The sequence below is a fragment of the Hippoglossus stenolepis genome, chromosome 12 (assembly GCF_022539355.2).
Source record: "Hippoglossus stenolepis isolate QCI-W04-F060 chromosome 12, HSTE1.2, whole genome shotgun sequence".
Classification (NCBI taxonomy): Eukaryota; Metazoa; Chordata; class Actinopteri; order Pleuronectiformes; family Pleuronectidae; genus Hippoglossus; species Hippoglossus stenolepis.
The window spans coordinates 19,309,911-19,324,300 of record NC_061494.1 but is presented as its reverse complement, the minus strand read 5'-3'; the positions used below and the strand labels follow the sequence as shown (position 1 = coordinate 19,324,300).

The 14,390-nt window shown below is 42.2% G+C and overlaps 1 protein-coding gene across 1 annotated transcript in view; it reads right to left on the bottom strand.

The window, feature by feature from the left end:
* camkmt (calmodulin-lysine N-methyltransferase) overlaps positions 1-14,390 on the bottom strand; it is a 100,348-nt gene that overhangs the window by 21,744 nt on the left and 64,214 nt on the right. Inside the window, exons 4-8 of the mRNA XM_035172716.2 lie at positions 11,268-11,328; positions 9,605-9,656; positions 6,660-6,723; positions 2,997-3,063; positions 1,180-1,254 (exon numbers count right to left, since the gene is read on the bottom strand). Of these exons, the coding sequence (XP_035028607.1) occupies positions 1,180-1,254; positions 2,997-3,063; positions 6,660-6,723; positions 9,605-9,656; positions 11,268-11,328 (319 nt within the window). The remainder of the gene's footprint in view (positions 1-1,179; positions 1,255-2,996; positions 3,064-6,659; positions 6,724-9,604; positions 9,657-11,267; positions 11,329-14,390) is intronic.

The following is a 14,390-nucleotide window of genomic DNA, read 5'->3' as shown; positions in this document are numbered from 1 at the left end:
CATGCAACCCTCCGTACGCGCCCCCCCTGCGTCTTCCTCAAGGGTCAACCACAGGTTTGTCTGCACCCTCTGTATAATGCATGAAGTGAAAGGACCCCCACCCACAGACTATCAGACAATCAGAGTCTCTATTCAATGACAACTTGTCGCTTTCTCAATAAACAGATTGTGCATGTGAAGGTGAGGGACAACATTCAATGAGGCTTTGTTCACCTACAGGTAAAGAGTCCATGTAGAGCATCCATGCATCGGCTACCGGCTTTTTTAATTTATCTGCATTCATATACCGATAGATGAGATCAGCCAAAATATCGCCTGGACTGAAAACACCAACAATAAGAATCGCTGTTCAAACCAGTTTTTTTTTACATTTACAAATATGATAAATGGGATATAAAAGATTGTGTCTATTTTCTCTTTCTTTCTCTCTCTCTCGCAGGTTAACCTACACTTTTACTGCAGCCTTGTGTGTGTGTCTGTCTTTGTGCATGTGTGAGTTTGCGTATTAACAAGTCAAGGCTGCGCAATTCATCTCTTACGATAGCACATATAACTTGAATCACATTTCAGAGGAGTGACTTCCTTCACAGATCATTCTCACCTTCTCTTTCATGTATTTTTCCTACAGAAGTCACGGTGCAGCAAACACTAAAAAAAATCCTGATGAATCTTGTTTCACGCTCTACAGCTGAGGCAAGAGAACAGATGCAATTCTTCATTAGCTACAAGATCTACATTTCAATGACCAATGGGCTAATTGTTATATTTATGTTGCTCTATCTCTCCATTTCCATCTCCATTTCTACTCCTCCCTCCATCCGCCCTCAACTCTTTCTCTTTCTTCATACTGTGTCTCCTTCCTTGTCAAGGCGCAATTATTTGCAATTTGCCTAAGTCATCCATTTGCTGGGACACCAAGCATGAAAACGAGGCAATTTGGTGTAAAATGGAGGCAGGCGGGCATCACAGCATATGTGTGTGTGTCTGTGTGTGTGTGTGTGTATGTGTGTGTATGTATGCGCGTGCGTGGAAAAGGCAGGGAAGGTCCAGGCGCTGGTGGGGGGTCCCGCAAAAGTGAAAATTAATGCCATGAACGCACAGACGGAGGTGAATCAGTGTGAGTGTGTGTGTGTGTGTGTGTGTGTGTGTGTGTGTGTGTGTGTGTGTGTGTGTGCCTACCAGTCTGCACACATGATGATGTCAAAGTGACCCTCTAGTGCTGAAATGTCCGACTCACAGTCCCACCTCACAACCCTGTAACACAAACACACAACAGACAAACAGAGACCAAGGTTTAATCTTTGTAGAGTGAGTGGAAGATGAAATTCAGAGTTGGTGAAACTGCACAGAGATCAGCAGCAGCAGCAGCAGCAGCAGCAGGTTTTTGTCTTTTGTCCTTCACCACTTCAGTTTGGGCTTCTTCCTCCCTGACACCTCTCTCTCTCTCTCTCTCTCTCTCTCTCTCTCTCTCTCTCTCTCTGACCCCCACTGTTTTTCTGCTTCAGTAGAGAATGTGTCTGCAATGGACGACATGTCGTCTGTGAGGTAAAGAGAGGTAGACTCTGACATGACACTTGACATTTATACCTTGTGAACACACACACACACACACACACACACACACACACACACACACACACATATGCACGCACGCACACACACACACACACACGTACGCACACATACACACCACATTCATACTATAGTGCTTTTGCTTCCTCTTTCCCACTTCATTTGAATGACCATTGCCAAAGCACTTTTTGTTGAAGTGGCACAGTCAGTTCATCTCGTTGTCCTCCCGTCTTAATGGCCAGTTTGTGGTCACATTAATGTCTCCCAGTTACTGGTCACTCATACTGGTCTCTGCCACTTGATATTGTCTGTTTGTTGCTAAACATCAGTGAAGTTTAGATTTTCTGGAAAATTAGAAGCAGTTTCTTTTTCTTTGGCTGAAATGATCTTGAACCTGTTTGTGTAAAGTCCGTGCTGATGCACTGTTCCTCCGTCTCTTTGTCAATGCCATTTCCCTCCGCTCTCTTTTTTTCTGTTTCTCGGAGTGTCAGGCAGATTGGGGGATTATTAATTAGGCATTATTAACACTCAGTAAACAAAACATTAGGCCTCGCTAGAAACACAATCTTGATTCGCGGCAGGAGGTCCCTTACACATGCACACACATTCAACCACACCATCATGCCCCCCTGTCCAATCGCATCGTGCCCTTCGCCCTCTCGTGCATTGCGGCTATGACAGCAGGCATAATCTGAAAAGAAAACAATCAAAGTAATGTAGCCTAATTATACGTTTACTTTTTCACTACGTCTTCCACTTGTGTTAATATGTGCAGGAGGGAGAAATAAAGAGAGAGAGAGACAGAAGAGGTAGGGGAGCGAAACAGTCAGTCAATGGAAAAATACCTTTTCTGAGACAAGGACGACAATTAACTATGCTTTAGCCCGTGTGTGTGTGAGTGTGTGTGTGAGTGTGTGTATTGTGCAAAGTTCTCTTGATGGTTTCTGGATGAGAACTCCCTATCAAAGCCAATCATTTTGCATGAATGACAATGCACATAAACACACATGCAGCACACACACACATTCTACTTTGCCGTACAAAGTTAATAAGGTTTGATCTTTTAACATTAATTTTTCATACTTAAAGACATAATGATGCAAAAATGTATAAAATGTATATATTTATTCAAGATAAGAATAACAGATTCATATTATACAATGATACGGTGTATTTTCTTATAATATTAATCCAACCACTTCGAGATATTTAACAAAAGAACAAATTGAACAAAACAGTTTCCCATCATCTTGTGAAAATGTTTGACAATAGCACTTGAAAAACATCCACTATAGTGTGTATGTTTACTTGTTTGCTTGTGTCGTATAGTACAACCAGCACTGTATAGTTCATTCTTCTATCGGTACAGAGTGATGATGATAATGAGCCCAGAGCAGAAGTTGTTACAGTGAAAATATTCTCACCTGGCAGATACACGAGTCGACCCAAACTTTCCAGCTTGTCGGTTTTTCTCCACCAACTGTCGCACATCTGTTGTAACATGGTCAAGGATTCAATGTAGACACACAAACATTGCTCAAAAAAGTCATTGTCACAGAGAACAGTTTGAAAGATGTTCAGATTCTATTCGAAGGTAGATTCAATATTTATTTACAAATTCAAAAGATTTTTTAAGGCAAATTTATTGCCAAATATAAAAAATTCTATGTGTGAACTATGTTTTAAACATGAACTATGGATCTTGGGATGAAAGAAAGAACATTGATCATCTACTGATTCCAGTATGTTGCGTCAGAGCCACATGAAGAAACGTAAAAAACTATAAGTAAGTAAAAACATATATGGTTGACATCCTCACAGAGAAAAGCATGAGTGACCGGGGATGATCTCCAGGGATCGGGAGCCTGGCTGCAGAGGCGGATCAATGAGAAGGCTTTTAACCACAGATAAACACACTCACACCTCACGTTCTCACACATGCAGATGAACTCACACAAAGGCCGGCTGATTGATGTCAAGTTGTCTATTAGGACCCTGGCTTGTGGAGTTACAAAGCAATGCAATTAGGATTTTCTTGTCATTAAAGCCCGCCAAGAGCTGAGACAAATCCAATCGACGAAGACAGAGAGCAATAGAGCGAGCGAGCCGGAGACTTAGAGAGAAATAGAGAGAGAGAGAGAGAGAGAGAGAGAGAGAGAGAGAGAGAGAGAGAGAGAGAAGGAAGGGGTGATCGAGACATTGATAGCTGGAGAGCCGATCCAAAATCAAAGAGGGCTCCCAGACCCAGATACACAATAATATGAAGGTAAGCATTCATTAATATACACAAACCTAAACACACACACACACACACACTGGACACCTGTGCGTCAGTGTATTATGCATAGGGATGACAGGGCGAAGAGCAGAGCAGCTTATACTGTAATCTCATCACTAGCACACCACCGGTGGAAAGGTCAGCGCACGCACAACCACAGACGCCAGTTGAAAACACACAACAAAGAAATCAAGAGCAGAAAGTGAAAGCGAGGGAGAGATTTGGGTTTTATTGACCATTAAAGTGGAGGAATATTTGCTCCCATCACCTGAAGTAGCAGCCAATGACGTGCATCAATCATTCTTAATGGAACGTTTCAAATTGATTTTCAAAACGAGTATTCAAGGTCACAGCAGCGGAGTCGCTTCCTCTCTCCGGTGTGTGTGTTTGTGTGTGTTTCTGCACAACGACATCAACAACATCAGAGGGAACGGGGGGAAAAAATCTCTAGATTTAAATTATCTAACTTCTAAATATCGTCTGCTGGAAACTTATTTTGCTCTGAAATATCTTCTCATCTATTTCACTGAATAAAAACTGAGCGCTATCGCAACTCGCCATCTCTCTCCATTGTAGCACGAGCTGCGCGACGAGGCAGCGCGAAACAAACAGCGTTCATTAGCACGAGGCTAAGTCAGTGACAGGAAACGCCGCATTGAGCCCGGAGTGTGTGAACGGACCAACGTGGAGTCCAGAACGAAATCTCTGCCTTTCCGTGTGTGTTCCTTCCATTTCTCGCTATGATTTCACTTTACAATTCTCTCTACGTGTTTGTTCTGAGTAACAAAGCAGTCGGTCAATGGCGTATTGTTTGTGTAGCCCCCGCGTGTGAGTGTGTGTGTGTTCAGGCTCCATAATGTTATTGTTTGGTCTCATTGTGATCAGTAAAGGAGAATTGTTGCTGCCCGAGACAGATATATTGTAAGCAGGGCAAAATATGGAAGTGCAATGTTGGTCAGTGGGGGAAGAAATGTGTATTTATATTTCCTGCTTTTGTGAAACAACTGTAACGGGTCACAGCGTCTTTTTTTTCTTGTCTGTAAAGTTCTTAAGAGAATGGAGCACGATGTGGAAGGACGGGGGTGGGGACGGACGGACAAGAAGGACGACAGAAGAAAAGAGGGAAGATGAGAGTTCGCAAAGGGGAACTGACAGGGACAAGTGTAAAACGAACAAGAGTTGATCGATAACCCACTCAAATAACAAATACTGGCAGAAAAAAGACTAGTCTAAAGATTTGTCCCCAAAAACTTAATTATAGGTCTTAAACCTTAACCACACACAAAAACATTTTAAACAAACCTTGATTGTTCCTGCTTCAAAAACACTCATCAAGCCCTAACCCTAGCCTCAGCATTAGATGAAGTCTCACACTAAATCTGACAGGATGGCAATTACCGTGCTCTTAACTTGGCACCGCGGGCAGCCAGGATTGGTAGATGCCACGTTGAGCACTGGTGCTGGATGTTTGTCACTGTGGGCGTCCTGTCTAAAGATAAAAGAGGTGGATGATGACTATTCTCCCCCTCGCTCCTGCACCATCTCTGGTTTTAGGGCTGAGACACAGAGGTTATAGCGACTGTACATTTTTCCTTTACGGCCTCAGAGACAAGTGTTTATATTAAGAGCAGGTTCACTGCAAAAAATAGATACACACGGCAAATAGATTTTGATCACGCAGCATAGACGACATTAAAACAATTTACTGGCAATGGTAATAGTTACCTCCGCCATAGAGGTTATGTTCTCACCCCGGTTCTGTTTGTTTGTTTGTTGGCTTGTGTCTGAGCAAGATTACACAAAAACAAGTTGACGGATTTCCACTTATTCTTTTCACTTTCTTTGACGTATCGAGACAGGGGGCGTTTTTAAATGTCTTCACCGATTTCCCTGAGAATAATTCATGGATCTTCGATGAAAAATCAGGCATCTTAAGCATCTGCAGCTTAATAGAGCGATTCTGCAAAACTTCGGTTAACAGGAACCCTGTTTCGTGTTGGTCTTGTCGTGTAATGTGTGTGTCTGTGTGTGTGTGTATGTCCTTATGAATGTGATTAGTATGTATATGTTGATGACAAATGTATGTGAGTGTATAGTTTTTGTAGATCGAGGACTCCATAGTATTTGTAGAGGAGCAACCCAAACAGAGCTTCATCATGAACTTTGATTTCCTAAAGAAATGATGATAATGTAACAGGTTTGAATATGAAATGTACATTATTTAAAGCCTTAAATACTCAATAAATAATGATAAAAGAAAATGATTTATGACTCGAGGGGAAACGTATGTGAGCGTGTGTGTGTGTGTGTGTGTGTGTGTGATTGTGTATTCACATGGAAAGTCCATTATCTGAGTTCTGAAGTTGTTGTTCTGACTTTGGCATATAAATTATTTAAAACGTATGCAGGCTAATCACAATAGTTTTTTTGTACTATTTCAAAACCAGATTTATCCAAAATTAAACTTCACATGTAAAAAAATATTAGATATATTAGATTAGAAGTTTTTTTCATACATGTAATCTAGAAAATAAGAATTAATGTTGACTCATATCAAATGCTGCTGCACATGTGACATTAGATCAGACATTTTTTGTCCCCTATAAATAATGTTGTGCATCAATGAGGTTTTTAAACATGCTAAATAAACATACAACAAACCTACTATTTAAAACCCCTGAAGAAAAGACACAAGTGCTCACAGAAACCATTTCATTTGAATGCATATAAATAAACGTGAGGTGGAGGAATGAGGCCGAGATCGGAGAGATAGACGGGAAGAGAAGGAGAGAGGACGATGAAAGGATACTCTGAATGGACTTCTCATTCCCATCTGATAGCAGAACTTCCTCCGCGTCAGCACAAATGGCAACCTGAGAGACAGAGAGACAGAGGAATGAAACAACACGGAACAAAAGAACAAAAACCAAAGGCCCCGTTAGATGAAGCAAACATCTGAACACACACACACGCACACACACACACAATAATGACATAACCATATCTACAAAGCCTCACTCTTGGCAGCCCGGCCCGCCCCACCCTCTCTCTCCATTGCTCCCTCTCTGCCATTTCCCTCTCTATCTTCACCCCATTTTTATGTCTGCATTATTTTAATCATTCAATCAAATCAGTCAATACTTTTATCATTGTGGCTAGCGGTGGGGGCTGCTATCTTGCTATCACTCTGTTCAGTAATTGCATTGTGACAGGGGATGATGGCAAGCGCCGAGCCTTTTCATTTGACGCTGGGTGTTTATCGGGCCGAGCCATCACTCCGTTCGCCGCTGTCACTCTGCACTCGGCTCGCCGGGCCTGCCTGATGCCCTTCATATAACTTTGCGGCGCAGACTACGAGAGACGGAGAGGAAGAGAAAGAGAGAGGGAGGGAGACAGGAGGATGGATAGAAAGCTTTGTGCCGTGCCGCGTGTGAGGCAGATGTAGATAGAGAGGTATGTGCTTTAGTATAACCTCATCTTTTCACATTTTCTTTTCTTTGCAGATGCTTTTTTTTTTTTTTATATCAGCAAGTGTGTGTCAGGCTGTCAATTTCTGTGAAGGGGTGTGTGTGCATATACACACGGGTGAGGGCAAGAGCAAGTAGCTATTGTGTTGGCGTGTGTGCGCAAATCCTATACGGCTGATTCAATGTAATCGTCACTTGTAGAAAAGACATGATGCATCACATATCCAGTATATGAACATTTCTGAAACAAGCGCACAAACATGCATGCTTTCACCCACACACACACACACACATGCACATGTTCAGGCGCTGCAGGGTGTGTGAGGGGGTCACTGAGCACTGCGAGTTCCACCATCTGCTCGAATGGAGGAAGGAACCTCCGGGCTGAACCAGAGCATCCAGCTGAAAGATCAAGAGCCCAACCTGGCAACCCATTAGCTACACCCCGCCACCCTCCACCTCCACTGCACTCACACACAGAGTCAGGGCCATTTCAAATGCTCACACACATTCTAATCCAAACAAATATTAACATGTCACACAGTGCACTGCTGTGAATCTGATATCAAACCCAACGTCATGCATTTCATGTGTTTTCGCAGTGATTCCTAAAGAGTTGTTCTCTTCTCTGTTTTTTGTACAAGAAGACAATCAATCATAATCAAAGTTAATTAAGAAAGACTGATGATGTTTTTCTGAAGATTAAGAAGTAATATTTGCTAAGACAAGAGGTGGTTTGAAACAAGAGGTGGATCAGCTTTAACGATGGGAAAGAGTTTTAAGCAGATTTCCAATACGAGACAGAAAGAGATTGTTTTACACTCAGGATGATTAAAAAAGAGAAATATAAGCATTTGTCTTTGTGGAGTATAAACTAAATAAGTACTTTTTGCTTTCAGAGAGAAAAAACATGATTTACTTTAGGAGACACAGAAAATTAAATGAGTATTAAACTCGACGACCAAGATATAAGCAGAGAAAATAAGTGGTTCATTGAAGATCATTGCTATTTTCTCAGCGTCAGTTATTACAGAGCTATGAACCTTGACTTGATACATGTTATTCTTTTCATCACACTGTCTCCTATTTAAGAATTTTACTTCAAGGTTTTTGATATGACGCTGTTCACTTGTACATTTGTTTCTGATCTTGATCTATTCTATCATTTTATTCTTCCGAGTTTGAGAATGTTGACATTTATAATAATAAATATGTAATATTACGATACTAGAGAAAAAAGTTAAGCGATCTCCACAGTAAAGTTAAAGGAGTATGTGTGTGTGTCTGCGCCAACTTTCATCAGGGTCTATCAAATACTGAGACAAAAATAATGAACTGTTAATAATGAACAGCTCACGTGGACAAGAGAGGAGAAAAAAAACCCAGGATGTGGTGTCAGTGACGGATGAAGGAGGCAGGAGGAGAAGGAGAGGTGTGAAGGAAGGATTCCATCTCAAGTCACCAATGTCAAAACATGGTGTATTGACTGCCAGGAGATAAAACCAGGCTCACACACTCACACTCACACTCACACACACACATGCACACACACACACGCATCTAGCAGATCGATGGGACACTGACGCCTGCTATGTGGAGGGGCCCTTAAGTCTCCGGCTAATAAACCCTATGGCTAACAGCCTGTGGTATATCTGAGAGTGTCAGCATGAGCGTGTGTGTGTGTGTGAGAGCGTGAGTTTGCTGGTAAACAAAATAAAAGCACACAATAATTAAATCTCCGGCACCTTCAGTAATTCATACTTAATAATTAAAACCTGATAATGAAGGAGCTTGGTTGACTCTGTTTTGCTTAATTCAACATAATAATACACCAACAAGTGCAAATACTCCTGCCATGTTAACAATAAAGATATTTGTGTCACCAAACAGTTACTTTTTGATCTTGTGGCTGATGTGGTGTATTTATATATGAATATATGTGAGTGCATATACAGTACATGTACAGAACATACAGAACATTGAGGACTTGTAATCTGTCATCCTCACGTGTGACACAATATACTTTTCCCTTGTAGTTTTACAGGTTTTAGGTGAATATGATGACTGTTAATTTAATAACGAGTAAAGAGTGGATAAGAGCACACATGCATACACTTGTACACTTGTGCACAGAACAGATATTGCACATGAACAGGTAAGCATACTGTGTGCCCAAGCTGTTTGTGTATTGATCAGTGAGAGTCAGTTTCACTAGGGAACCCAGGCCTCTGTGTGTGTGTGTGTGTGTGTGTGTGTGTGTGTGTGTGTGTGTGTGTGTGTGACTTACCATTAGCCCTGCAAGACAAGTCATACCTCCTCCTAACTCACACACTGCGCCCCTGAGAGAAACAGAAGAGAGAGATGAGTGACAGTGAGATTCACCTTGCTGAGCCCCACCTGCCAGTTTAGCACTGACACACACACAGGTACACACACACACACACCGTGCACACACGCTGTACAGTAGAAGTCCACAGATGTACATGTACGCACTCACACACACAGTAAACACAGCAGGGTTAGAAATATCAATTCAACCATCAACCTGAAAGCTGAATACTGAACATTGAGAAGCACAAGCTCAATCAGCAGGAATTCTGAGACACACACACACACACACACACACACACACACACACACACACACACACACACACACACACACACACACAGAATCCTGTTGCTTGCATGCTCATTCAACCCCTCTCTCCATCCTCATCCTCCTTTCATCTCCCCTTCCCCTCCATCTCTCGCCCTGTCCTCTTTCATCCCTCCCTGCCTCCCTCCCTCTCTTTCTGACCTTCACTACGCTGCTCTGATCAATACCCTTCTCTTCCTCGCCTCCCGCCTCTTGAATGTTAAAACAGGAAATCAAAGGGTGATGTTCCACCTTGAGAGGAAATCAAAGGTGCCTGGGTGCTTTTCAGCCGTGTGCCGCAGGGCAGGCCAGTGCTCAGCAGACGGCAGCAGGGGAAAGAGCAGCACAGAACAACGCAGCGTGGCGCAGGAGGGTGCAGAGCCACACGAGGAGCATTCATGACAGTCAAATTTAATAGTGCAGCTCCCACTCTAAATACACCTGTTAGGAAAGGGCTGTTTGTTCGGCCCGTGGTGATGCTGGTTGCAGCTTTTCTTTCTGAAACTGTAACAGTGACCTGCAGTAATTGAGCCGCAGTAAAGTAAAGATGAACCACTGAACCCTGAAGCCACCGCTGCTGCACAAAGAGCCGTTCACCCGTTTACTCAAAGTTCACTGAAGCTCGACTCACAATGCAGAACCTGACCTGGAGAATCAGTTGTCGTTTTCTTGATCGAGAACATCAATTATATTGATGAGTCTCAGTCGCCTGAGCTGCTACAGAGCGCTGGGCCTGTGTATTCTTGAACGTATCATCGCACCAAATTCAACACTGCGCTTCCTTGGCCCCTTAGCAACACATGTCAAGTGTGAAGCCAATAAGATGAACAGTTCTTGGTATGTGAGCCACAGACAGACACAGATTTCTGGAATTAGTAGATAGATGATGAAATACAGGCCTTTTCAATATGAATACATATGAAGCAGTGTTTTAGCTCCATATCAGTAATAATCCCACATCCCATCTAATAATTCCTGTCATGCAGCAGGTTTCATGTGGATTAAAACATGGCTGAAAAAGGCCCATTATATGCTTCCAAGTAGCTTTTTGATTCTTAAACAAAACTGTTTAAGGGGTAAATGTGTCACTGATGTCAAACTGTAGAGAAAAATGAAAAACTCTTTACTGTCTCATCTATATGGATAAAACTGAATTAGCTGACAATATGCCATGACTTGCTCAAATGAGAAAAGTTTAAATACATCATTAAAAACAAGATCTACATCCATGTAATTAATCCCAACTGTTAATTTGTGTTTTCCTTGGTGAAGGAATCAGGTCTTTTAACAGCGGCATGGTCGAGTTCACTCACCTGAACGTGTGACGTTTCTGCAGACAGTAATGAGCCATCACCTCCTCAGAAGGCCACACACCTGAATCACAAAGACACAGACAGAGGGGATCGTTCACTCATAAACGTCAGACTGATTCGCCAGCATTTATCTGGCATCTCTGGTGTGACACGGCGCTTTGATTCAAGTGTCTAAACATCAGAACACATTGATATTGATATAAAACTGAAATAAAAACCAGCGTTCGTCGAAACATAATTGGATGTATTGTGTTTTCCGGTCTGTGTTCATTTGCTTCTCTTGTGGCTTCCACCTTGCCTGTGATCCAAGGCTCCTCCGTCTCTGTTTGTCTGTCTGTCTGTCTGCCTGTCTGTCTATCCTAAATCCTAGCAACACACTCTCTCATTGTGTGTGTGTGTGTGTGTGTGTGTGTGTGTGTGTGTGTGTGTGTGTGTGTGTAGGGGTCCGGTGGGTGATAATCACAGCGTGCAGGCCTGTCTGGCTTATCACCTACTGTCAGCCCTTCTCCTTCTGCTGTGCATGTAACACACACTAACGCGCACACACTTGCATGCTTGCTGCTATTTTCCCTTTCTCTCGACACACACACACACAGCACACACACAAATACACATATCTTGGCAGTAGAAGAAGTAAACATTCATTTGAATAAAACTTCAGCTTTTTGCTTCTGGCTTTGAACAAGAAGGTTCAGCTTGGCGTTGTCTGTGTGTGTGTGTGTGTGTGTGTGTGTTTATGTGAAGGAGTTGTTGAGAGAAAAGAATGAGGGGATATGCGTAGAATGAGTTGGAGAAAGCAGGCGAGGGAGGCAGAGATAGAAAATGAGCGAGGTAACGAGAGAGGAGTGGGGCGGCAGGGAGGGAGGGTGAGAGGAGGATAGAGAAAAGGTGGTAGTCGATATAATAAGCGGCTTACAGGCGGTCTCTCTTCACCTCATGGGGCAGACATCACTGCTCCCTCACTTCGCCCTCTCTGTATCTATCTCTCTCACTCGCTCCCGCTCTCTCTCTTGCCTCTCGCTCCGGTCCGCCAAGATTAGCTCAAGCAAGCAGGATTTAATAATGCCTATTGATAAAATGTCCAAATATTCCTTTTCCCCATTAGAAAAAAACACGCTTTCTACGTCTTGGCCTGACAGCACACACACACACACACACACACACACACACACACACACACACACACACACACACACACACACACACACACACACACACACACACCACACACACACACACACACACACACACACACACACACACACACACACACACACACACACACACACACTCTCTCACACACTCAGACACACACACACACACACACGCACACACAAATACACACAGATACATTGACAGCCACAGCAGTTATACTATGTGTCTAAAGAATGTCAAGAAGCGTGAGGCTTAAATAATGGGACATTTTAAATTTCATCTCTTCGTCTCCTTCAGCCGGGCACTCGTCACACACTACAGAAAACTTTATTCTGTCAACGGACATATCAGCAGCACCAACGCTGTTCTGTGTGTAGAGCAACGCTGAAACCTTCTTAATTTGTTTTGTTGTGTTCACTTAAATATTTTCTTTTACTTTACATTTTCTCGGTTGTACATAATTTCAGATATTTTATTTTCAATTAGTTAGTTATTTTACCAATAAAGCCCATTAAATGTTTAAAAACAATAATACATTAGACCCTCCATCAATGTTTATACCTTGTATTTGACTCGAACCCTGTGGTTATTCATAGGCATGTTAAACATAAGACTATTTCTTCATTATATGAGATAAGCTTCTTAGTACTACTGAGTACTAGTGAGTATTTATGACAGCATAGCAGTGTATGGGAAATCAACAGTGCAATGATTTTGGAACTTTGCAAAGGATTTAGTGACAACAAGAATTATGTAGGATTTGGTGATGAACCATTTTCAATAAATGAGCATCATGAAAAATCTCAATATTTACTGTCGTCAAAAGTAAATAGTCTGTATCCCATATAATTAAGCTTTAAAAAGCTTTAACAACCAATGACATTGAGCTAAACGACTAGAATGACAATCAGTAGAGTGCAAACCTCCATCAAGGCCCAATCAACCACTTCATTTCAATCAAGCTGCACCAGATACACACACACACACACTCTATAGATCCATGAGTTATTCCCTCAGAAATCAGCGAAAACACAATGTTAACAGTGTGAGTCGCATTAAGTCTTCAACTCATCAAACTGTACTTAACTCAGACACACACAGAAACTAAGTAAGGCACCATAAAACAAATGTCATGCACCGATTAATTAAAACAAAAGCTCGTAATTAAAATCATCACTTTTATCAAAATAAAGATTAGAGACATTCTTGTCAAATCCTAGGTGAAATGTGGATCCTCTAAAATAGATTTATGTGATGTGAGGGTTAATGTGTCTGAATCTGCGCCGTGATTCGTTCCTCCTCATTACCTTTGACCCCTCCTCTTCTGATTGAGTGCTCACATGAAACATAATGGCCCCCCCCCCGACACCAACCTCTGCCCGGCGACATGACAGTGCAGCCCCTCCCCTCCGTGTCCACAGACGTGTGTCCCCGTGACACTTGACACCGAGGGGCCACCCAAAGCATCTTGGGTAGATGAACAGCAGAGGGTGGTAATGCAACAGTAAACTGGGTGGGAGCCAGCATCAGACAACAACACAAGCAGAAGAAGAAAACGTGAAGATCCACAGATGCTTTCATTTACAACCTATGATTTTAATGTGCTGTGGATTTCTGATGATGAAGTGACGAACAACATCTAATGTGGTGAATGAGAAAGATGAATGAGAAAGTTTCAGGAGGATTATTTGGACATTTTTTCTACACATCTGAGTGTGTTAAACCAATATTCCTCAAGGACATTTATGTTCATGATATGAAGAAAAGATAACAACACATTACACTGAGCCCAAGTGTTAACAATGTGAGGTAATTAAACTTGTTTGGCTCTCCTTGACTTCATGCCTTCTACCGAGGGCCTGATTCTAACTGCTGTCCAAACTCCAGATTAACTTTCTTTCTCAGGAAGTTATGTGCCTCTGTTTGTGTGTGTCTGTGTGTGTTTCTGTGTGTATGAACACATTTATG